Source organism: Vigna umbellata, chromosome 5 (genome assembly GCF_029865625.1).
Source record: "Vigna umbellata cultivar VRB3 chromosome 5, Vumbellata_1.0, whole genome shotgun sequence".
NCBI classification, from domain to species: Eukaryota; Viridiplantae; Streptophyta; class Magnoliopsida; order Fabales; family Fabaceae; genus Vigna; species Vigna umbellata.
In genome coordinates this window covers 2532712-2558989 of record NC_142169.1, presented here as the reverse complement: position 1 = coordinate 2558989, position 26278 = coordinate 2532712, and the positions used below count along the sequence as shown (strand labels likewise).

The following is a 26278-nucleotide window of genomic DNA, read 5'->3' as shown; positions in this document are numbered from 1 at the left end:
CTCCATGTTAAATCTCTTCTTGCAAATCGTCATTGAGGAATGTCACCAGTGGATAAAGAGGTAATTGTTGGAGAGCCACCATGGCTATAAATAAACTAACAAAATCCATCTTTTCCATGGGAAGAAAAGCATATATGGACGGGTTAAACACAATGGTGACAAAAGAGAGGTTAGAAGAGATAACAGTGGAAGAAGTTTTGGATGAACAGGAGAGAGAAACTATAAAAATCCAAAATTCACCAATCAAGGCACCTAGAAAAGGAAAACGAGCAACATCGATACTTTGAATAGCTGCCTGAGAGTAGACGGAATGTGCAACAACACACGATGAACCTAAAAGCGGAAAATGAGCAACTTCGACGCTCTGAATTACTATTAGACATGCCACCATGCACGACAAAAAAGGAAGCAAATTCATAACTTCAAAGGCACTGAGAGCGCATAGGAGTTCCGATGAAGGCTTTATTAATGACATGGTGGTTACCTGACCGAGATGTTCAAAACCATGTGATCGTCGGTCGAAACCTGAACTCTAATAGTGACAGCAGTAGACAATAGCAGTAGAAGACAGTGCCAGTGACGACAATAGATGGCGCCTCCGACGACTGCGGATGATGTAGTGATAGAGGCACCAAAAACTTTTTCCTCAAAAGAGCCTTAGGCTCTAGATACCATATTGAATATAATGAAAAACTATTTATGAGATTAATCTCCCTTGTGTTGAATATACACATAGGATCCTCTATTTATAAAATAAAAAGCCCAAAATACAAATAAGAAATAATGACAAACTAACTAAAGATAAAAGATAAATATAAAATAAAGATAATATATCTAACATCCTTAATTATTAATTAAGAAAATTAATTATTCAATCAAATTGTTTTATAAAAAATGTCTTTTTAATATATATATATATATATATATATATATATATATATATATATATTAAAAGTAAAGAAGCAACAAGTTTTTTAAAATAATGGAATATTAGGATTTTCAAAGTAGTCATAATAAATTAGATTAAGTCATCTTACTGAGGTAATGAAATATCAATATCTATCATAATTGAGTCCTTTTTGTTATTTTCTATTTTTTTTAGAATTTCTATCTATTTTATTTACTACCTTGGAAATCATCACTTTGGGTATGTTTTAGTGATCAATTAACTTATAATCAATTGAAACTACTCTCTCATTTTCTTTTATCTTTTAAAGTTATTTTGACAAAGACCAATAAATATAATATTATATACGAAATGAAGTTAAGCTTGACGAGACTCCACAAATCTTGAACTAATAATATTGAACTTGACAGTGAGATTATGGAACTCAATTGTTATATGGCCATTAATGAAGTTAAGTTCGACAAGTGTCATTCCTAACATCATATGGCCAAAGACATCATAGGATTCAGGAATGACACTTTTTGAGCTCAACTGCGTCTAACCAAGCTCCATAACATCATTGTGAAGTTCAGCATCATAAGTTTGAGGTTTGTGGAGTCTCGTCGAACTTAACTTTAAAGTCGATACTCGACTTCAGTGCTAAAATCGACAAGAGGTGACTGACTTCAGTGTTAAAGTCATCAGGGGTGACTGATTTCAGCGTTGAAGTTGTGAGGGAGTGACCAACTTCCACTTTTCAATAGTGTCAGAACAATAGAGGTCGTGTGGGACAGGAAACAAATGACTTTTTTATTTGAAGGCGTGTGTGATTGCACAACGTATTTATTTTCTGTAATTTTGTTTTAAAATTTGTCTATTTTCATAATTTATGTCTGAAATTTGCCTACATAAAAAAAAACCACATTCTTTTTGTTTTTGGACTTGTTGAGTGTTATATTCAAATTCAATTGGATTTGTATTCATAAGCAGGTTTTCAAATGGATGCCAATGGATGGAAATATTGAAACATTTTTAAGACGCTTAAATTAGTTAAATGACTCTTAAATTAGTTAAATGACTCTTAAAAAATTATATACGGAAGCAGAATACGGCACTACAATAAATTATTGAATGACAAATAGACCTTAACCACTACAAGATTATAAACAAACATTAATCAAATAAAGAATGTGGGAGAACGACCATGCATGAGAGTTAAATCACTATTTAATTTTGTTGCTTCTTTTAATACTATTTTCTTTTTTACATGACAGACATGTTAATTGACGGTTTCCTAACTCAATTCAAATTTTTAATATCGAGTTTTTGACTTCTTATGCTCTTTCGCACAACATATGTCTACCAGATCAAACTTTCACATTTTTTATACAACTTGACTATGTGCACAGTGATGCACCAGCAATTAAACAAATGATTTTTCTATGAATAAGAACCTAAAATCGTTGAAGAAGTGTACACCACTGGTTCTCTGACTCCTTTATATATATATATATACATACCATCCATAGCTTTGCATTCTGAAGCACACAGAAACAAGTCTCTACATTGTGTGGAGTCCTTGTTGTTGTGCCAGGAAAACAACTAAAACAGTTCATCGACATAACCACACCTTCTCACTTTCTCAGAGAAGTGTTTTTGTGTCATCCAGTTGATAGTTCAGAGAAAACCTTCTATCTTACTGTTCTTTCGGTTTGCCACTTCAACAACATGAAGCTTTTGGCGTTTTGGTTTGCATTGGCTTCTGCTATTCTAGTTTTTTCCTTGGCCTCTGCTGATACAGTAGAGCACACTTTCACTGTAATTGGCTAAGTTTACTTCTTTACTACTTCTCGGCGGCTTTTGCTGTTTTACCTTTCTTTCTTTTCTTTACAAACCCATTAAACCATTACATACCTTGCACATATTACCAATATGGTGTGAGATTACTTGAGTATGTGATTAGAAGTTTCCTTTAGTTTACTTAAAGAGGAGACTAAGTAGAGATAAAAGAGAAGAAAAGTTAAGTCTGATAGATGATGAACTGATATGATAAGAAGAAGAGTAAAAAAAATTGACTAAGGGTAATTAGATTTTGAAAATTTGAAATCCTAACAGTGTCTTTTCTTTGTTCAATTTGTTTTGGCTGGTGCTTATACTGTCATGAGTTTACTAATGTTTTAATCAGTATAAAATTCTTCGCCTGTTTATGATTAGTCAAATATATGAATAATTTAGTGCAATTTGATAATCACTCAACCACTCCCTTACCAACTCAGCCACTTGTTATAAAACAATATTTTCGACCATTCTCAATCATTCTGTATATAATGTGACATATACTATTAAAAAACGAAAATAAAATCATACATGTTTCGAGTTTCGGCACAAAACTATAATGAATTTTAATATTTAATTTTAGTGAAAACACACACTTTAAAATGAGTAAATGACAACATTGTTCAAACTAATTCCTTGATTTACAGGTTCAAAACAAAGCGATCACACGTTTGTGCAATGAGCGAGTGATTGTCACAGTTAATGGGCTTTACCCTGGACCAACGTTAGAAGTTCGAGAAGGGGACGCTGTGATTATTCATGTAGTTAACAAGTCACCCTACAATATCACTATTCATTGGTAAATATTTCTAATCATTTTAATCAATTTTATTATTGGAATATCAAATTCAAATAATTTATAGCTATTTTTATTTCTTACTTTATAATTAAATCCGCCATGACTTGGGTTCGTGTAGAAAAATAATCAATAAATTTATTTTATATCATACTTTTGTTTCTCCACATATAAAATATGATATTTTTTGTATCTCTTGTGTCGTGAGACAAGCTGGGTTTTTATAAGAAAATTTAGAGAACTACTCACCGTTTTGTGTATTAATTCGGTGTGAGTGAAATTACCATGCTCTCTTTCCTTTCTGGTTTACAACTATTGGAATGTCCATTAATTTTCCAATTCTTTTCTCCCTTTTCTTTTTGGTAGTAATAACGTTGATTTTTTTGAAAAATCTGCTTTTTCAAATATCTAATGATTATTTCTTTTCTATCACACTACTTTCCAAGCATATAATAGGCTTTTGCATGTTCATTTTTTTATTTGCTTGGAAAATGCGCATGATGTTGAAAAGTCAAAAGGGGTCCCTAAAAAAGATTCAAGAAAAGCTGAAGGAAAGTTTGTATTAAGTTAAAGAAATATTTCTTGTTCGGATAAACGTCCAATCCTAAATATAAATAATTTTCGTGACTAGAGGCGAGAAACGACGAACAAAGAGAACAAATTTGGTAAACATAAAAACAGTGTGACAGAAGAGAAGAGGAAGGTAGAGAGATTTAAAATGGCATGGCATAAAAAGTATACGGGTGATTTTTAATTTTTCTATTTCTTGGCTGCTACCAACTTTTCCATTTTATATCCACAAAAAAGTAGTTCTCCCTTTAATTTTAATATCTATTTATTGGTCAATACAACATGTTTTCTTTTGTCTTTTTAATTATTGAAGATAAATTGTATACTTTATGAGGAGTTAGTTTTGAAGGGTAACTACAAAATTACTCCAACTTGTATAATGTTATATTGGTAGGTCGTGGTAGGTTATTGAAGTTTCGTTTCCAATCAAACTCAAGTCTGAATTTTCTCTCACTTACCACATCACTGTTCAACGTAAATACTTGCAGGCATGGAATATTTCAGCTGTTTAGTGCATGGGCAGATGGTCCTGAATACGTAACACAATGCGGAATTCGTCCTCAACATAGTTATACATACAAATTCAATGTGATACAACAAGAAGGAACAGTGTGGTGGCATGCTCATGCTTCAGTTTTACGTGCCACCGTTCATGGTGCTTTCATCATTCACCCACGTTCGGGCAAGCTTCCATTTCCTAAACCCTACAAGCATGTTCCAATAATATTAGGTAAGTTCAGATCTTTTAATACAATAATAAAGTTTGTGATTACATGAAAATAAACTCATGAAAATATATTTTTTTCTTAATTTTTTTTTTTTGTATTTTGTTATTTAAATGCAGGTGATTGGTACGATGGTAATGTGGTTGATATTTATGAACACGTGCTCGCCGCTGGTGATGTAAGAGTATCTGATGCCTTCACCATCAATGGTTTGCCTGGTGATCTCTTCAACTGCTCTAAAAAACGTAAGTCTTTGCCTTCTAATATATATTAATTAACGTGTACTCTTCTTGCAAAAGATACCCACTTTCATGTGTGCGGAAAAAAGAATCATATAATATATATGAGTCACTTTCCTGTGTGAATATTACATTTCAGAGTATCTAAAGTGGACCACTTTTAAATTCAAAGGCAAACATGGGTTGAACTCATAGGATAATAATTTTAAATATTGATATTAAAAATACTGGGTAATATGTTTTAGATTATGGCATGTTATTATAATTGCAGCCGGCTAAGTAAATGTGAGTTTAATTATTGAGAACACTATAATAATATTCTCTACAACTTTTTCCAACACTTTATTGAAATTTATTAACAAATGGTAGAATTTACCTCTAAGAGATTGATCAGCAGTAAAGCTTACCTAAATTTATAATATCAAATAAATTTTATATAAAAAACGTCAAAAAGGAATAATGATATAGAAAAAATAGTAATTGTTTTTAATTGTGATAGTAATACAATTTGAGTTTTGCAGCTTATGATTTCGCGTTTTTAATATTTATTGTAGAAAATTACACGTAAATGATGTAACCCCAATAATATAATCGATATACAGTAAACCTGTAAACATTGACCTTTCTGTGAAAACAATGGTTATGAATCATTTTTCAAAATTGAATAATTTGAAACTTTGAGTGATACTGGTGTATGTATCAATCAATCTACATCTAATTATAACTCATGAACAACATTCAGAGACATACAAGCTAAAGTTGAGACAAGGGAAAACCTACTTGCTACGAATGATCAACGCTGCATTCAATAACAACCTTTTCTTCAAGATAGCCAACCACAAATTCACAGTGGTTGCATTGGACGCTTCCTACATAGAACACTATGTCACTGACGTCATCACCATCGCTCCTGGCCAAACCGCCGACGTGCTTCTGAAAGCCGACCAGCCCATAGGCACCTATTACATGGCAGCCACTCCTTACGTTGTGGGGCAGCCGTCACCACTGTTCGACAACACGACAACGCGTGGCCTTGTCGTCTACGAAGGTTACACGGCATCATTAAGAGATTCAAAACCCATCATGCCACTGCTTCCACCCTTCAACGCCACGGCAATCGCCAACGCATTCTTCACCAACATCACAGGCTTGGTGGGGGCCCCTCACTGGGTCCCGGTGCCACTTGAGGTGGACGAGCGCATGCTCATCACCATTAGCATAAACCTAGAAAGGTGTCCCAAGAACGGCACGTGCCTGGGTTTGTTTCAACAGAAATTCTCTGCCAGCATGAACAACGAGTCCTTCACTCTCCCTGTTGGGAAAGGGTACTCGATGTTGGAGGCATCATTTTACAATGTGAGTGGCGTGTACACTACTGATTTTCCAGACTACCCTACTCAAACATTTGATTTCACAAGCCCCAAAAATGCTTTGGATCTTAGCCGCGTGTTTACGACAACGAAAACGACCAAAGTGAAGAAGCTCAAGTTCAATTCTACCGTTGAGGTTGTGTTTCAGAACACGGCAATTTTGAATGCGCAAAGCCATCCCATGCACCTTCATGGTTTTAGTTTCCATATTTTGGCTCAAGGGTTTGGAAACTATGATGCCGTCAGAGATAGAGTCAAGTTTAATTTGGTGAATCCACAAATACGTAACACAATTGCTGTTCCAGCTGGAGGATGGGCTGTCATTAGATTCCAAGCAAATAATCCAGGTGCACTGAACAACCATCCTCCTTATTTAACATTAGATTAATAAATTGAGTTAATTATCTTAATTATAATTTGATTGAGATTTTGTGACCAACTGATAATAATTATATTTTCTTTTGTAGGGATGTGGTTTGTGCATTGCCACGTGGATGATCATCAGTTGTGGGGACTAAACATGGCTTTTGAGGTTGAGAGTGGACCAACTGATTCAACTTCTCTGCCACCACCGCCGGCTGATCTACCAAAGTGTTAATATATGTGCCAGCAATCACAATTGAATTCCAATTCCTTCCTCCTGTGTGTTTTTCATAGTATATTTAATCAGCCATTTTTCAAAATTTCAAGTAGCAAATAATACCTTTATTTAAACACAGGATCAAGCAAAATAAGTAAACCAGAATTGTTTCTAAATTCTTCCTAACTTAAAGGACCTTTCTTGCCGCGCCTTCCACCAACTCTCCTCCCTTTCATGTATTTTATTTTATTTCATAATTAGTTTATCTGAGAAAACTGTATGATTCATACTTTGGAGCAATAAAAAAAGTGGGAATCTCCGTCTGCTTAGATTATTTTGCTACAGCAAATACATGTCTATTATATATCTTCAGTTTCGCAGGAATCATATTCTTTCAAATCATTCTTCTTATTATAATTAACATAAACGGTTAATTGAATAAAACAATAAGTTGTATTGGCCACGTTAATTTTATTTTATTTTACTCTATAGGGATCTCAACTGAAATTTTGGATGACTTTACATTATAAAAAAAATCGGATTTATTAATGGATTTTGTTTACTAGTAATCAGAACAATCTACGAGGTAGAGTAAAATTGTCAACAAAGACATTAAAAAATTTGTTGTAAAATGTTCATAAATTTTTTTTACTAACAAATATAAATATTTGTGAATAATTATTAAAAAAAAATCCTTCGTAATTATCTATTGGTAATACTTTTATTGTCAGTAAATATCACAATTTTTTTTTCTTTCTCTTCTTTTACTGTTGCACCCATTAAAGTTGTGTTAGTCATTACCTCTATCATGTTTGTTGTCACTTTGTCCCTATGTTTACTATTTTTGACTCCTTCTCCTCCTTTGTTATGGTTGTTGTTATTGTCATTGTCGCGTCTTTCTCCTTCGTTTTTTTTCTTCTTATATTCTTTTTCTTCTTCTAATATTATTCTTCTCTCTTCTTTTCTTCTTCATTTCTATTTAATATATAACAAATATTTCATCATATTTAGTGAAAAAATTGATACCAACTTATAAATGAAAATAGTGACAAATTTTAAAAAATATAATAACCAATAAATTTTTAAAGATTTAATTACCAATAAATTTTAAAAAAAATCATTACCTAAGAATTTTACCAAACGAAATACTAACAAAAATATTTGTTGATAATAGAAATTATGAATTACCAAATTATTTATATATAAAAGAAGAAAATAATAATAGGAAAATCAAACTTATAAAATTTCTGAATAATTATAGATCTACTTGAATCAAATATGAAGAAGAAAAATAACCATACTCTTGATAAATATTTATATACTTCGTACCTACAATTAAATGTAAGAGACTTTTAACAATATTCATGTTAATAATTTCTATAAGTTTTCCTTTCTTAAAGCCTTAAAAACCTAAAAACCTATAACATCTTGGCATCATAATTGAAGATCTTAATAAATATATTTGGATCATTTTCTTCAAGCTTTTCTTATACATATTCTTTTAGGTCTTCTTCTTTCTTTTTTAATCTTTCAACAATTTCAATATTATTAAAGTCATTCTTCTAATGCTTCCCCAACTAGAATTGGACAAGATTGTGGGTGAACAACAATTGACATGATATCTGAAACATGTTAAGTAGAAGGTGTAGTCTCTACACCACTACAAAAAAAAGTTAATCGATACACAAAATTTTTGGATAATCACTAGATCCGACGATAAATAAAAATCATTGACAACTTACCAATGATGAAAAAGTCTATTGATAAAATATTTGTCAATAAATTTTAATGACAGACAAGATTTTTTTTCAATAATTACTAACGATAAAAAATTGTTAGTAATTATTTTTAGTAGTAATTACTAGCAATCAAAGTCCATTAATAAATATTTGTCTTATGTTATGCATGTAAGTCATCCACTCACATGGTGTGGAATCAAATGGGACCACAAAACGATCTTCATCCATTAAAGAATAATGTCTTCACAGACACTAAATCCTTTCATATGTTTGGTGTTGGAGATATAATACTATGAAAATTCTATGCATGGTATGAACTTCTCACTCCTTCTAAGACAACTTTTTGGTCGCATACAAATTACATCAATCATTTTTACAATATCACAATGTCTTTTTTTTCCTTTTGTCATATAAGTCACAGTTTGTTTGTTTTCCTAACTTATCATATCTTCAGTCCGTCATCACTGAAACTCATGGAAAGTAGTTGACTTACTTTATGTAAATTGAATAATATTTAGAAGTACATTCTATCCTTTGTACTAAGGTAAACTCTCGCTAATTGATAATGAATCTACTTATTGTTAAGGTTGTTGTAAAAAATAGAAGAAACACTAGTAGGAATGTTTAAATTGTGTTTCAAAATCCTTTTAGAAGTTTTTTACAAGTATCATATGTATTGGGTAGTCAAAAGATGCTTTATATGACAAAAAAAATTGTAAATAAATTTTATAAATTATTTTTCATAGATGCCTTCTTTCTTTGACTAACATAAACAAAATAACATGTGTGAGACTAATGAGGGAAAAATAGATTACTTAGTATTTTTTATATTGGTTTATAGTTGTTTCTGACAAATTCATTCGAGTACTATGTTAGATTGTAGTCACTCTTGACTAACCCTACCAAGTATTATGTGACACTTAGTCACTCATGGTTAGCCCAAAAATCCTTTCAGATCATTGTAACTCTTGACTAACCCAATTTGAGTATTGTTTATACAACAAGTTACTATTGCCTCAGCATAAGTATTCTTTAAACAAGTTCCTTCTGGCTTAAGACAAAGCAAATGTCTTTATGATGAATAAATCACCAGTTTTGCTCACTATAGAGGGGTTGCATCTTTCAACAATTACAAGATTAAACACTCTCTACTAGTTTGCTAAAGAACAAAAATAATATTCTTTACAAAGCTTATTTTGGGTCCAAAATGATTTTCTCAACAATTCAACACTTTTTTATATCTCACTTTTATACTTTTATTGAAATATGGCTTTGTAAAGGCATGGAAGAAAGTGCATTACAAATCCTTTTCTAGCCATTGAGTTAACTTCAGAATTATTTGAGTGTTTTCTTCATGTTTGATGAGCTTTCAATAGTGCAGTCCAAGAAAACGACACCAGTTATTTTTTCTTATAGACACTAGTTTCGCAACTGAGGCATATACAGGCGAGGTAAAAAGGGGTAGGCTTTTTGCCTCGGTTCTGAACTGAGTCAAAAGGGTTCGGATTCTGCCTCGGTTCACAGACAACCGAGGCAGTAGAGTTTTTAATTTTTTTAATCTCAACCAAGATCACCGGTTCCTCGTTCTGTTATGTTTTCTATGCTCATTTGCTTTCTCTTTTCCTTCCCTTTGTGCCTTAAACTTCTCTCTCTTTTTTAATCTCATGCATTGCAATTTTATTTCATCCATGTTTTTACACAAGTGGGGGCAAAATTACATTTGACAAACTCAGATGATTGCTCCAATCTAAGAAGGGGGAAATAGGAAGCGGAGAGAGAGCTCAGTTCCCTGACGGAGGTGAAATCGGAGCTCTCCAATAGGCTTCAAATATGGACGCTAGTCAAGATGCGGGCGGAGATGCAGCTCGAGAGGGCGATATGGGAGAGAACGAAGATGGTGAGGGAGATCGAGGAGCTCAGGCGCCAGAGAGACGTGCTTAAACGAAGGATTGAGTTCTGCAAGCAGAAGGACGCAATTGGAATGGCGGCTAGGCTCGCCGACACGTGCTGCACCTTCCGCGAGTATACGGCGCAGGAGATCCAAGCGGCCGAGGTTGAAGTCCGGCAAAGATCTGAGCAATATTTACAGGGGACGCTTCAACCACTCCACTGTTGCCATTAAGATGGTCCCTTCTTTCACTCTCTTCTTTCCCAGCAAGCAATCAGAAGCTCCGTAGAGCAAACTAAGATGTAGAACCAAACCGCATCAGATGATTGCTCCAATCTAAGAAGGGGGAAATAGGAAGCGGAGAGAGAGCTCAGTTCCCTGACGGAGGTGAAATCGGAGCTCTCCAATAGGCTTCAAATATGGACGCTAGCCAAGATGCGGGCGGAGATGCAGCTCGAGAGGGCGATATGGGGGAGAACGAAGATGGTGAGGGAGATCGAGGAGCTCAGGCGCCAGAGAGACGTGCTTAAACGAAGGATTGAGTTCTGCAAGCAGAAGGACGCAATTGGAATGGCGGCTAGGCTCGCCGACACGTGCTGCACCTTCCGCGAGTATACGGCGCAGGAGATCCAAGCGGCCGAGGTTGAAGTCCGGCAAAGATCTGAGCAATATTTACAGGGGACGCTTCAACCACTCCACTGTTGCCATTAAGATGGTCCCTTCTTTCACTCTCTTCTTTCCCAGCAAGCAATCAGAAGCTCCGTAGAGCAAACTAAGATGTAGAACCAAACCGCAAACACTATCCATTTCGTCATCCACTTGCAGAGAAACAGAACCAAAAACCAAAAACCAAAAACACAGATCCAGCGCCTAACCGCCACCACGCTGCCATCGCCGCGTCCTCGCTACTCCATGAGAAAAGAGTTTCCGCCATCGCAACACCGTCACTGCTCTCTCGTCGCACCGTCACTGCTCTCTCGCCGCACCGTCGCGGGCTCTCTCGTCGCACCGTCGCGGGCTCTCTCCCTGCATCGTTGTGGACTCTCACCGCCATCGCACATGTTCGAGAAAAAGGAGAAGAGGAGAAGTGCTAGGTTTTTGGGGAAAAGTTTCCTCTTTCACTACCGAGAGGCTAGTTTTTACTGGCTTTAAGTCCCATTAGAAAGGCTTATATGCCTCGGTCCATCTACCAACTGGGGCAGTATCTTTGCCACGTGAGGTTTATGCCTCGGTTCACCTTGCCAACCGAGGTAGTATTCTCTTTAGACACCGATTGCTTAACAACCGAGACATATAGTGTTTTCCAAATTACGAGACTGCCACCGCGTTTTGATACGCTTCGGTTCCAGAAAAACCGAAGCGTAATGTGCGAGTTAAAAATGCAATTTTTTACTAGTGTTTGATGCATAAGATGTTGTAAATGTGGTCTATGCATTCATTAAATTAACTTTACTTCAACCAATATTACAATAGTTGGTTGGATTTATGTAAAAGCACAAGCTATATAGTCCTTTCCATAGTTCACAAAGTGAGTACCGAGAAGTTGATGAAGGAAAGTAACTTTAGTTTGAGTTTTAGGAAATCATTGATGTGGTAAAAGCTTTAATACGGATCTTCTTGATCAAAAAAGGAGCAAATCTCACAACATAATAAGCACGTGTGTGTTATATCCTTTGTCAAATAAGACTACATAGTGTTATATCCTTTGTCAAACAAAATATATATGTCTTTCTTGATGTTTTATCAATGTAAAGTTTGCGTCTTATAGATGAAGTACTGTCATATTTTATGTTTTGTTGTTTTACATATAATCTAAACTATGTGTGATACTTTTCATTTATAGTTGTCAAGTTGATTGTGTGATCTCTTATATCAACGTCACACCTTGATAGAGGATTATCCCTTGGTCCTGTAGAAGAAGAGCTTGAGAAATAACCATTGCAATTCAAAGGACCTATTACAAGATCAATGAGTAAAAACTTGAAAGAAAAAATCTCTTTGAGGCTCATGATTCTCCATGAAGATTGAAAATCAAAGAGCATGAAGATTATGGCTTGGAGAGCAATTATACAATAATTTAGGCAATTAAAAGTATTTATAATTTTTTAATTGCAAACAATTTGTTTCTGTTTTGAAATTTTCAAGTTATTTTTGGGTCTGATGTCTTTGGGCTTTCTTTTAGGATTTCTTAGGTGACTTAAACATTTGTGCCTATATATATAGGGACACCAAATACGTATTTAGACATTTTTAATTCATATTATATACATTTGCATTCTTTGAGAAAAAAGTTCTTGGTTCTCGAATTAGAACTGTGACTCTTATCAAAGATGAACATCTTTGTGACGAATCTTTACTTGACTTATCAATATGCTAAATTGTAGCATCCCTCATCCTTGTTTTATTTCACATATTTTTTTGGTTTATTTTTGTTGTGCCTATTGAAGATCCAAATTCATAAGCGTTCGTACTCTTTCATAGATAGGATTGTATCACAACCCCAAGATTAATAAACTTCATGATCATCTCCTAAGTACCAATGGTGGTAATCATTTTCTTTAGAGATATATTCTTTACCAACATAATTTTTTCGATGAGATTAGTCTTCTAGGAATCATGTGGGTTCAAATACATTTCTCCCATTACACAAACTTTTACCCAAGTGGCTCTCCTCCATCATAAAAATCATAGAACTATAACCTTTACAAATAATCCTTTTCACCATCATTTCATCAAGTTTTATGAAATCATTTTTTTCTCAATACTAATGCATAATATACTTTAGTCTACTATCTTCAAAGCTATACATGAGGGAGCTCAAAGTGTTAAAAAATGAGTACAACTAGTATACAAATCAAGAGGGGGTTGATTTGTTTTTTAAGTAAAATTGATCTTTTCAAATTTTCAAAAAGATTTTAAAAGAATTTTCATGAATCACTTAACAAAATTGGTGTGAGATACATTATTAAAGTCCAAATCAATCCCAAAGAAAGAGATTTAGGTCAAAAAAAGAATAAGATACAACCATTTTTATAATGGTTCGATAAGAATCTACATCCAGTTTTTTTAACAATCTGAGCTACAAATTTCACTAAAGATAAAAAATTACAAATTACAAGAACTTCTACATCCTAAACCTAAACAAATTATTGAAGAAACCCTTCAAGAAATAAAGAATAGGTATGCTACACACAATCATCGTAGACTACACCATATAAGTGAATTACAACACAAAGAAATGGAAATACGAAATACAGGATATAAGAAAAACATCCCCTAATTGAAGATGTTACAATTAAATCCTATAGCCAAGATAAAAACCCTTCAATCTCTAATCTTATTGAACCAAAATGATTTCTACAAAGTTTAAATGCTCAAATCGTCTCTCTCTCACACACTCACACACATACACATAGTAATGATTTTTTAGTATCAAAATGTCCATTGATATGAGAGAAGATGTAAAATTTAAATAAAAATAAGATAACTATCAATAATATTAATGGATTATATAAATAACCAACCGATTAAAAAGTTATTTGTAAAATCATGAAAATAAAATCAAATTATATTAATTATGTAAGTGACTTAATTGATTAATATGTCTTAGTCACATATTTTTAAAAGTTTGCTTGATTAATGAATTATTTTTTGAATTAATTGATTACGATGGAGAATGATGATGGTTATAGACTATATTTACTTAATTGATTAATATGTTTCTTAATCCATTAATATATTAGTTTTTACATTTTTTATTTCAAATTAAGTGTGTCGCCAATCATATATTAATCGATTAATTTTGAGTTAAGAAAGATTAAGAAATTTGTTCTTGGTTATACAAATGTTCTAAGGTACACTAAGCTTATCTAAGATACACATCATTCTTACTACTTGGACATCATCAATTATCATGTAGACAACATAAAAAAAACACACCTACACAAGGATATTGATCTTTTTTTTTAAAAAAAAATACACTTTCATTTAAGGTCACCATTTTATGAGAATAAATTGTCATTGGAAGGCAAGTCAATTCTTCGAAGGTATTAAAGTTTTTAGTCCATTCATTCTTATATTCATAAATATTTTGAGAATACAATATTTTCTTAAGTCAACGCATAATTAAATGGATAAATATGTTTCTTCATACATTACCATTGCTTATTCTATCAGTCATCAAGAGTTTTAACCATTCATAATAATACGAGCATTCAATTAATTTCATGAAGCTTAAGATATAATCCATTAAAAAAATACACACAATCAATTTAAATACAGCTTAGTCACCAAATCGATTAATAGTTTAAGACACGAGCACTTATTCAGAAACAACCTTGGATATTATATAGATATTTCTACTTTATTGTCCAAGAAATGGTTAAAATAGATATTTCGTTCATCGTTAGAATTTTTTGTTTCGAGTTGGTCTTTCTAAGTTCAAAATGTTTTATTTGTATTCCTCAAAGTGTCTCTGTTAATTAATCAAATTAGTTCTTCCATCAATATTTTTTACCAATGGAGTTAATTTTGACTGTCGTGTCATTCACCGTTTTCTTGATGTTATGAAAACTAGGAAAATAATGTGATAAATTAATGAGACAATAATCTAATATACACTAAGAAAATCATTAAATAACAATCAAATTTTAAACTAATATATTGATTAAATTAAATACTATTTTATGAATTAAAAAATATTTATATAGAAAACAGTCTTTATTATTAATATAAAAAATAATTGATGTCAATAGCTTTTAATTTATAAAATAATATTTAACTTAATCTATACAATAATTAATTATTCTAAATTTAATTATTATATAATGATTTTTCTGTAGTGATAACATAAATTTTAGGTAATAAAAATGACTTATGAAATCTAATAGACCAAACTAGAAAAGAGAGATATTTTAAGAGACCGCTCTTTGTTAATGAAATTAGAATCAAATCATTAATTTCTCATATATTATGAAATGTTTTCTATAAGTTTATATAAAAATTTGTAAAAATATGAATTTCCTATAAATTTTCGTAAATTGTGAAAGTTTCACATAGAAAAATCTTAAAACATATAAAATATTTTAGTTATGCATGTTGTATTAAGCTAAAAGAAAAGTTTGTCATAGTCGTTTACCTATTTCACTTTTGAACATATTTTCAAGAATTCATTTTTTTATTTATTATAACATTCAAATAACTAATTTAAATACCATACACCAAATACACTGTTTGAAATGAGCCTTGAAATTGTCAAAGATTGACAATGATTGACTAAAATAATAATTAGTACTAAGGTGAATTCAAAGACTTTGAAAGGGTAAAAATAAAGATGCTGCCACTATCTGATAATAATTGTGTAGTTTATTTTTCTCTCAAAATAAAGATAAGATCACTTTATACATGAGAACACAAGAGTGTCTGCAGTGCCGGTCAAAATTAAAGGCGGCTAAAAAGTTATTCAATGTTAATAATTATATATGTTTCTTAATAATTAGTCTAGTATACTGATTACAACAGGTTTTTCTTTTCTGATAACGGAGTTTCAACCTTGTTAGAAAAAAAAATGTGAATAAAAAACTATTTAAGACTATAATTTTTTATACTATTTCCTCCTATTTTAAACAATAATTAGGATTTTACTTTATTTAAATAGTATAAATGGTTTAATCTGACAAAATTTCACCTATATATATTCCTTTAAATGAAATCAATTTAAGTAATCTTATAACACTAGTACAGGAAGAGGAAACGACAGCGATCATTTTTGTCCATAGACCGCGGTTCCCGAACCGAGGCATATTCAGGTGAGGTAAAAAGTCTACTTTTTTTGTTTCGGGTGCAGACCGAGGCATAAAATGGTAAAATTTTGTCTCGGTTATTGCCTTAACCGAAGCGATAGGTGTTTTTATTTTCTTTATTTTTTATTTTTTGGTTAAATTGTTGATAAAAGAAAGTCAAAGATTAGTGTTTGGCCCAAAGACGAGATCGGTGGTTGCAACAACACCCCATCACTCACTATGAAGCAATCCTTGAAGTTCCAGGGTGATGAAAACCACCACGAACACAGCACACAGTGACTCCGCCACCGCCACCAACTCTGTTTCCGAGTTTTGCTTCTCACTCTTTTCAAACTTCACATCAGGCCCAATTCACATCACCGCCACCGCCACCCCCTTTTTTCTCTCTGCAATTCAAACCCCAATTCAGCCACCTCTCTCCGTAAAATCATTTTCTCCGATACCCTACCATCCCCTTCTCCTCTCCCTCCCACACCTCAAATTGTGTCCAACAATCTTCCTCGGGTTGGCAGAATCTGAAATTGGAAGATAACAGAGACAAATTGATAGCTGACGGCTTGAGCTGAATCCGGAAACGTCGAGAAATCTGGATTTGCTCGAGATGAAGACCGGGAAGCAGCAGAAGAAACAGACATAGTCAAGAACCCTAGTATTTGGATTCGAGGATGAACAGCGAGGAACAAACCAGAGATTCGAGGTTTGTTCGGTTGAAAACCTAGGGTTTGATGCGGAAGCGGTTTGAGCGATGGAGAAGTGATTTTAGTCGGTGAGAAAGGATCTAATCGGTGGAGAATGGTCGTGAAGCAGAGATGAATATGTGATTCGGTGGATTGGGCAGACGTGAAGGTTTTGAAATTCTGAAGTAAAGAATCTCTCAGAGGCTTGTTGATGAGGATGAGGTTTGTGGTTGAAGAGCTTTCGAGAGAGAAAACGTAGGTGCGGACGTGAATTGATGATATGGAAGCTATGTGATGGAATCTCGTGAAGGAACGGCACGCGTGGCAGTAGACCTGATGCAAGCCACGAGGAAGCTATCAATTGGTGAGAGTGGCATGAGATGGATGCTATGGAGGAGAGAGAATCTGATAATGTAAAATGAGAGAATGATAAGTGAGATGGAAGGGGGCTAGAGGAGATCCTTTGGGATTCTCTAGCTTTGACTTTCAAGGGAATTAATTTCTGGAGTTCTCTCTACAGAAAGTTTAATTCATTATTCTCAAAAGTACCTTACAAGAGGTGGTGGCATGTCTATATATAGGACTAAAAGTCCCTCCTATCTAGCACATGCCTAACACCTTTTACACATGTTTTTAATAAAAGTAAAAGAAATACTATACTAAACTAATTGGCCTTGGGCCCCGTGTATCATCCCCTCCCCCTTGGAAAGGATTTGTCCTCAAATCTGATGGTGCTTTTGAAGACTTATTTTTTGTTAGCTTCATAAGGGTTCCTCCTGGGTCAAATATCCATTTGCAATAAGCATCAAACATATCTCTAATTAGTTTTCTTTGACCCAATAAAATATATAAAATAATATGTGTAGAAGAAGGGTTCCAAATTTTGAAATTTTTAATTTTATTATAACAAAGAAACCTTTCTTCATTTGAAATTTTATTTGTATCTTGAGTTATTGGTAACCATAAAGGTAACCATAACCCACGTTGGAACTTTGCATGTGTTGAAAGTGATAACATTTTTAAAGATGGAGTGGTCAATTCTTTGAAAGAAAAGTGAAATTTTGAAATTTCAAATATAAATGGAGAAAAGTGATAGGATAGAAAACCTCCCCTTAAGAGTCTAGCTTCTAGGATAGGAGGAGATGTGACCCTTAGTTGCTTTTTCTTTTCTTCCATTTCTATTCTTTCAACTTCTTCCTTTTCTCTTCTTTGTGCTTCTTTTCTCTCTTTCTCTCTTCTTTTCTCTTCTTCGCTTCTTTCTCTTCTTTCTCTTTCTTCTTCGTCCCTTCTCTCTTGCTCTCTTCTTTTCTCTTCTTCTCTTCTCTCTCTTCTCTCTTTTTCTTCCTCTTCTCTTCTATTTCGTTCTTCCTCTTCTCTTCTTTCTTTTTCTCTTTTCTCTCTTACTTCTTGTTTTTGTTTTTCTGTTTTTAATCTCTCAATTCTATATTTGCTTGTCTCTTCCCATAGCCTCTTAAGTTTTTCTAGAAACTCACTTTCCCTACGAGAGAACCCACTTAAATTTTGAATGAATGACTCACCTTCTCTAATAAGCTCTCTCATAAGTTCTAAGTTTCTTTCAATTTCTCGAGGCACAAACTTTCTTCTCATACAAGCTTTCAATTCATTCCAATCATAAATGGGATATTTTCTACCTATCTTAACATGATATTGCCTATCATCCCACCACTCTCTTGCATGCTTTTTAAAACTAGAAGTGTAAAGATTAAGAATATAAGATTCATCATCTTTAGAATAGAAGGATTCATATTTACTTTTTCTCACCATGAATGAATGCATGTCATTAATTTCCTTTTCCCAAGCTAGGTATGTTAATGCACCAATATCATCACCAAAGAATGGAATATTTTCACTAGCTTTTTTATACAAATCATCTTCAATCCTATCAAATTCATAAGATGAACAAGACTTCCTTCTAGCTTTATCATGTTCTCTTTTGATTCCTTTGTAACTAAGTTGCTTATCAAAATTAAAATTCCTAGAAGACCTATATGGATAACAAGACATCTTTGTTTCTAAAAGTTTACTAGTGTAAAAGATATACAAGATTCACACTTAGACAAGTCCCAGGTAAGAGAGGTGAGTCATGAAGACTGCTTAAGTACCAAGTCTTGCCTTGCCAGAAATGTCTTAGGTTACTACTAGTTACCCTTTAAACTAAAATCACTTTTAAAATCAAAGGACACAACTCACAAACAATCACAACAATTAAACACTAATAAATGAGACTTTGCGGACTCTAATGTGACAAGGCTTAGAGTTTAATCCCTTTTAGCCTAAAATCACCCTAAACGTAAGACACTAAAAATTAAACACAAACAAGAAAAGTTTTGCCAAGAGTTGAAAGAGCACCAAGGACTCTTCCAAGCCACTTGGACTTTGAATGGCCTTTTACACTGATATTAAAAGAAAGCTAACACAAAAACCTATTACACATAAAATGAAGAAAACAATTTACAAAAGATTCAAACAGCTGTCACGGTCTGGTCTGGTTCAGCTACAATCCACTTTTGGATGCCAGTCCTTGTGCCAAAAATACGTACACTCCTATTGCTTCAATTTCTTGTTGCGGGATAACTTGGGCAATCTAGCTTCTGGTCAATCCTATAATCACAAATGCACAAAAACTGTTGTGAGTATTCACTTGGTTAAAACAGATTGTAAAAGAAGATATAGGGCAGTAAGAACTTCCCTTTCTCTTGGCTGCACAAGCTTTCCAAGCTTTCCACTCAGAATTATGCTGCTGTTCAATTAAACTCACTTTAGTTCAAAGCTTCCACATGAAGTGCTTAAACTAAACTCTCAAACTGTTCCAAGTATTCTGCACAGTTAAATTTCAACCAAAATCAGCAGGATATTCATTCAATATTATCACTTACATCACTTACAAGCTAAAACAGAATAACAATTCACAACAAAGGTAAGTTAGACAACTTCCCTATTTGAATAGTTGTTTCTAGCCTGTTTCAAGATCCACACTGAAGTGTTCCTTCTACTGTTTCTTCAATAATATTCTGCTCAACTAATGATTCATTCACATCAGCTCTGCACACCTAAATCTCAACAGAATCCAGCAACAGAATCCAGCACAGTGAATTAAATTCAGATTGGATGTAATTCAATGCAGAAAATAACCACCTAATTAATTCAACCACCAAGTCAGAACTGGAATTTAGGTGCTTTAATCACTTGTGAAAACTAGTTGATACATTGGTAATTAAAACAGATTGATGCACAACTGATTATGACTAGAGCAGCCTTTTCAACAATTCAATGAATTACACTGGACAGAAACAATGGACCAAACCAGTCAAGAATAATGTCCTAAACTAATTCAGAAATCAGTGGACCATGCTAATCAAATCAATGGACAGAGTATTGTGAGGCAAGTCAGAAATTGGCAGTTTTAAAACAGTGTTCTTGCAATTCCAGAAATGCTCATAAAACAATCAGCACATTATTTGCAATTCCTATGCATCTACCAAGTCCCATAGGTCTTTATCAAATCAGAAGCAACATTCAACATGCCCAATTAAACCATAAAATCAACAATTCACTTTCAAAACAGTGAGTATATCAATGAATTCAGCAAGCAATGTTTGAAACTAAAATGAGTGCAATGACAGTTTAAACACTCACAAGCACAAATAGCATCACAAGCACAGTTTAAACATTCAAGCATTTAATATCTCACTGACTTCATCAAACAGTTTATGAACGAAATTGATTTCAATAACTTCTTAAACAGTCACAACTCTCCACTCTGATCATCTCATTTTCGTTTCCTGCACAATGAACAATCAACAAATGGTTAGTTGAAACTGAACTCTTGTAAATGCCAATAGCCACTAATCTCACAACACCCAAATTTCTCTTTAAAACATTTTAAGGCACTCAAATGAAATTTTCAGTCTAAGCCAGAGAATCCTGTGGATCACCACCACCTAGAATGCTACCATTCACACTTACCTTCTTTCAAATCCAAAAACCAGATTGGAATCAGATTTCTCAATTCAAGAAAATGGTTAGCTAAGGCAAAGTGATGGACAAACAGGACAACCACTCAAACAGCAGAACAGACTCTAACTAAGGAAACTCTAGACCAGATGAAATAAGCAATTAAAAGCTTCAATTAAAGATTGGCAGAATAGATTTCACATGCACTGCAGACAAAACTAGATAACCAACAAAGACAAACAAGAAGCAAAGCTATCAAGAAGGGAAGTACTCAAAAATGAACCTAAGAATTGCTCTAGAAGGGATTAAGAAAGCAAGAAAAACACAAGCAAGTTAGAGCAGAAACAATTAAGTGACTCCAGTACTGAATTTTACAAATGCGTTTGATACAATGCCCCAACAAATTTAGTTCATAATTGATAATGTTTTCAGTTTCTGATTTTGGAGCTTCACTTATTTGGATTGTACAAGGTCTGAATGCTTTTTAAACTTGTATAGATATTCTTTTTCACCTGTTTTGATTTCATTCAACAGACCCTAGCTCTTACTACAATCCAACTGAATCATAAACACACAAATCAAAATTTCAGTACTGCACTATACTTGCTTCATTAAAAAAATTGACTTAAAATGGTGGTTTCAAAGGTGAAAAACGCACAAAGGCTGGTATAACTCGAATTAACTATCTCAACATGTTTAAAACTTCAAAACAAACTTGTTTTGCATTAAAATTGGATGCAGAACATAGTAATTCGAAAATTGAACTTGCAATAGCCAATTATGCAATCAAACAGGTCAACCACACCACCAGTTTTAAGTTTCATTGAGTCAAAGGACAAATTATTGATGAAAATGACTTTAAAACAGCAATTGGAAACTTGAACACGACACGAGGAAGTTAATGTAAGATTTCCAGCAAGATCTATATGCCAGAACAGATTTTAAAACAAAATTTAGACTCAAACAAGACAATGCAGATCGGCCAACTGCAATTTGATACTGCTGGAGTTTTCACAAGGTGCCATCAAGCTATTTGCTTCAGCAATTCATGGCTTAAGTGATGTGCACCTGATACGAACTCATTCAAGCATTTTATCACCAAAATAATATGTATTGACCATGACAATAAACGCAAATCAAAATACACCTCAACAGTACATTAAATCTGAGATTACGGTCACTTTTGCATGCACCCGAGCTCACAATGAATGTATCATAGCTCATATGGTGTATAGCCACTGATCATATATTCCAGAATCTCAGAAAAAAACTCAACACAGCTTTGAACACAAAATTTATGACATTTTAAGAAATTAAACATGACTGTAAACATGACAGAATATGATTCAGCAATGAAAATGACTCAACAAAAATTTGGACCGATTAAGATGATGAAAGACACAACCAAAACAAGGTTAGCATACAAGAAATGACTCAAGCAGAAACCTAATGAACAGATCAAGACCAAAAACACATGAATCAACACAAGACAGAGAAGGAATCATAATGAACAAGACGAATAATTTGAAAAAAACCAAACGCACAGATTGAATCTCAAGAACAGAGAACAGATCGAGACAGAAAAATTTGAGAATCGACGAAGAGTAACTCAGATCAGAGAGAAACGAGATACTTAGCTCAAGCGGACGCGCCTAACCTAGGCTCTGAATACCACATGATAGCTGACGGCTTGAGCTGAATCCGGAAACGTCGAGAAATCTGGATTTGCTCGAGATGAAGACCGGGAAGCAGCAGAAGAAACAGACATAGTCAAGAACCCTAGTATTTGGATTCGAGGATGAACAGCGAGGAACAAACCAGAGATTCGAGGTTTGTTCGGTTGAAAACCTAGGGTTTGATGCGGAAGCGGTTTGAGCGATGGACAAGTGATTTTAGTCGGTGAGAAAGGATCTAATCGGTGGAGAATGGTCGTGAAGCAGAGATGAATATGTGATTCGGTGGATTGGGCAGACGTGAAGGTTTTGAAATTCTGAAGTAAAGAATCTCTCAAAGGCTTGTTGATGAGGATGAGGTTTGTGGTTGAAGAGCTTTCGAGAGAGAAAACGTAGGTGCGGACGTGAATTGATGATATGGAAGCTATGTGATGGAATCTCGTGAAGGAACGGCACGCGTGGCAGTAGACCTGATGCAAGCCACGAGGAAGCTATCAATTGGTGAGAGTGGCATGAGATGGATGCTATGGAGGAGAGAGAATCTGATAATGTAAAATGAGAGAATGATAAGTGAGATGGAAGGGGGCTAGAGGAGATCCTTTGGGATTCTCTAGCTTTGACTTTCAAGGGAATTAATTTCTGGAGTTCTCTCTACAGAAAGTTTAATTCATTATTCTCAAAAGTACCTTACAAGAGGTGGTGGCATGTCTATATATAGGACTAAAAGTCCCTCCTATCTAGCACATGCCTAACACCTTTTACACATGTTTTTAATAAAAGTAAAAGAAATACTATACTAAACTAATTGGCCTTGGGCCCCGTGTATCACAAATCAAACCCTAACATTTTGGAAAACTCTAAGAACGATGAAAAGTTAAGGGAAGCGAGAGCGACAGAGCAATGGAAGCGAGAGTGACGGAGCAAGATCGCGAGAGCGACGGAGCGAGGGCGAGGGAGCGACAGAGCGAGGGCGACAGAGCGACAGAGCGAGGGCGACGGAGCGAGGGAGTGAGGGACTGAGAGAGTGACGGAGCGAGGGCGAGGGAGCGACGGAGCGAGGTTGAGGGAGCGACGGAGCGAGGGAGTGAGGGACTGAGAGAGTGACGGAGCGAGGGAGCGAGGGACTGAGAGAGTGATGGAGCGAGAAAGTGAGGGAGGGAGAGGGAGGGAGGGAGTCAGATCTAGAGGAAGAAGGAAAGGAGGGAGAGCGAGGGAGCGGGGGAGGGAGAGCGAGGGAGTGAGTCAGATCTGGAGGAAGAAGGAAATGAAAGGTTACGTTTTTTTGGTTAAGATACGTGCACATATGACTCGGTTCTCTACTAGCCCGAAGCAATACATGCATATAGGTCTCGGTTCTACACCTGACCGAGGCATATAGTTCTCAGAAAAAAATGAAAAAAAAATATAAAATGATTATATACCTCGGTTTCCGTTTAAATCGAGGCATAAACACTATTTCGCACTGATTCTGAACGAACCGAAGCCATAGGCTCTGCACAGAATTCAAATTTCAGAGACTGTCAGGGGGCAGGTGGGCTTTTAGGCTTCGGTCGTTGATTTAACCGAGGTAATATGACTTATATGCTTTGGTTGATTTTGAACCGAGACGTATAAGTTCGCTTAAACTACAAAAATGCCACCGCATTTTAATAGGCTTCGGTTTCACCTAAACTGGAGCCTATAACGCGAGTTTAAAAACAGTTTTTTTACTAGTGTAACTTTTTATAAAATTTTAACAAAGATATAATCATTTTAATATATAAGTGAGTAAGGTTGACAAACACATATTTCCATTTTTACTTTCTTTTCTTTCTTCTTTCAAGACCGCTTGATTTGATTCCTTCAAGTTCTAATCGAGCGGTGGATACATGCTAAAGATACTCCGATGTTCAAGTCAGATTTTAACCAATGAATTTAATTCACAATTAATTATCAAAACTCAATTAAGTTAACCTTATATCTGTAGCTTACCTTCATATTTATAGATTTTATTATGGACCTTAGGCTAATGATAACGGTTGAAAAACCATTATTTTTATATTTAATTTTGATATTAAAAACACGGCTTAATACCTCTTTTGGTCCCTAGAAAGAGGGGGATTATTCAAAGTGGTCCTACCTTTTTTAAAAAGTTCAAAGTGGTCCCAACTTGTGAAAAATCGGGTCAAGTTAATCCTTTTTAGCTACGGTGTCAAAATTTTAACGATAGAGCTGCCTCGTTCGCCAAAATTTCCTCCATCTCCATCACTACAAAGTCCACCGGGAATTGGAGTTTATCAATCTTCACCACCACGTCTTCTACCACACCATAAGGGTATTTGATGGACCTATCTACCAACTGAAGCATCATTCTTGTTGGCTTGACTTCAAGACCACCAATCTTTTTAAGCATAGATAGGGGCATCAGGTTGATGCTAGCCCCTAAATCAATAAGAGCCTTCTCTATATCATGTTTTCCAATTGTACAAGGAATGGTGAAACTCCCAAAATCTTTAGATTTTGGAGGGAGAGTCTTTTGTATAATAGCATTGCAATTGCCCTGCACTTCAATTGTTTCCTCTTCTAGATATTTCTTCTTATTGAGGAGTTGCTTCATGTGCTTCGCATAAGCAGTAATTTGCTACTGTGCTTCAGTCAAGGGCATAGTAATCTCCAATTGCTTGAAGATCTTCATGAAACGCCCAAATTGTTTCTCTTTTTCAGTCTTTGAAAAGATTTTTGGATAAGGAAGGGGCTTCTCAATTATTCTCTTTTTTTTTTCTCATCCTCTTCTCCTTTCTTTTTCCTCTCATCTTTCTCAACTTCTTTTCTCTTAGCCTATTCTTTTCTCTCTTTATTCATCTCTTCTTTTTCACTCAACTCAACTTTTTATTTTCTCTCAACTTTTCTTTCATACATCGTGCCACTTCTAGTCATAATGGCATTACACACCTCCTTAGGGTTAACTTCAGTATTAGCCCCAAAACTCCTGTTAGGCATCTCCTCCAACTTCTTAGCTTGTTGACCAACCTGCATCTTCAAATTCCTTATAGCAGCTTCAATGTTCTCCACCACATAGCTCACAAAGTTGTTGTTGAACTTGAGAAACGTTCTGCAACTCCCTTGTCAGTTGAGAGATTTTCTTCAATAGAGTCTCTAGTTATTGAGTCATAATCTTATTCTGTGCCAACAGAGCATCTTGAGATTGTAGTTGTAGAACTCCGTTTTGTTGAAGTTGAGTTCTTTCACTATGCATCTCATTATCATTTGTAGGCATATATTTTCAATCAAATCATAAGCTTCCTCTGGAGTCTTACACTTGATATTACCTCCAGCTGAGGCATTTAGCATCAATTTAGTTTGTGAGCTTAGACCTCCAAGGAATAGAATGACTATTGTAGGTTCATCAAAACCATGAGTATGCGTCTTTCTCTATAAGCCTTTAAATCGATCCCATGCTTGACCTAATGTTTCATCCATGCCCTGCTTAAAAGAAGAAATTTCTTGCTTACCTTTATTCACCTTTGATTGTGGGAAGTATCTG

The 26278-nt window shown here is 34.5% G+C and overlaps 2 protein-coding genes across 2 annotated transcripts; one reads left to right on the top strand and one right to left on the bottom strand.

Annotated features, from left to right (window-relative positions):
• Window positions 1–2430: 2430 nt before the first annotated feature.
• LOC124831677 (laccase-7-like) lies at window positions 2431–7331 on the top strand. The gene is made up of 6 exons (XM_047305752.2): window positions 2431–2704; window positions 3370–3521; window positions 4577–4818; window positions 4933–5058; window positions 5795–6769; window positions 6890–7331. The coding sequence occupies exons 1-6, from the start codon at window positions 2615–2617 to the stop codon at window positions 7018–7020; spliced, it is 1716 nt and encodes a 571-aa protein (XP_047161708.1). The 5' UTR covers window positions 2431–2614; the 3' UTR covers window positions 7021–7331.
• Window positions 7332–24946: 17615 nt separating this feature from the next.
• Window positions 24947–25351, bottom strand: LOC124831678 (uncharacterized). Its single transcript, XM_047305753.1, has one exon. It carries the CDS (start codon window positions 25349–25351, stop codon window positions 24947–24949), a length of 405 nt encoding a protein of 134 aa, XP_047161709.1.
• Window positions 25352–26278: the final 927 nt, after the last annotated feature.

Coding starts and splice junctions, on each gene's coding strand:
- LOC124831677 (XM_047305752.2), top strand. CDS start 2,615: ATGAAGCTTTTGGCGTTTTGGTTTGCATTGGCTTCTGCTATTCTAGTT. Junction 4,819..4,932: donor GCATGTTCCAATAATATTAG/GTAAGTTCAGAT, acceptor ATTTAAATGCAG/GTGATTGGTACGATGGTAAT. Junction 5,059..5,794: donor CTTCAACTGCTCTAAAAAAC/GTAAGTCTTTGC, acceptor AACAACATTCAG/AGACATACAAGCTAAAGTTG.
- LOC124831678 (XM_047305753.1), bottom strand. CDS start 25,351: ATGAAGCAACTCCTCAATAAGAAGAAATATCTAGAAGAGGAAACAATT.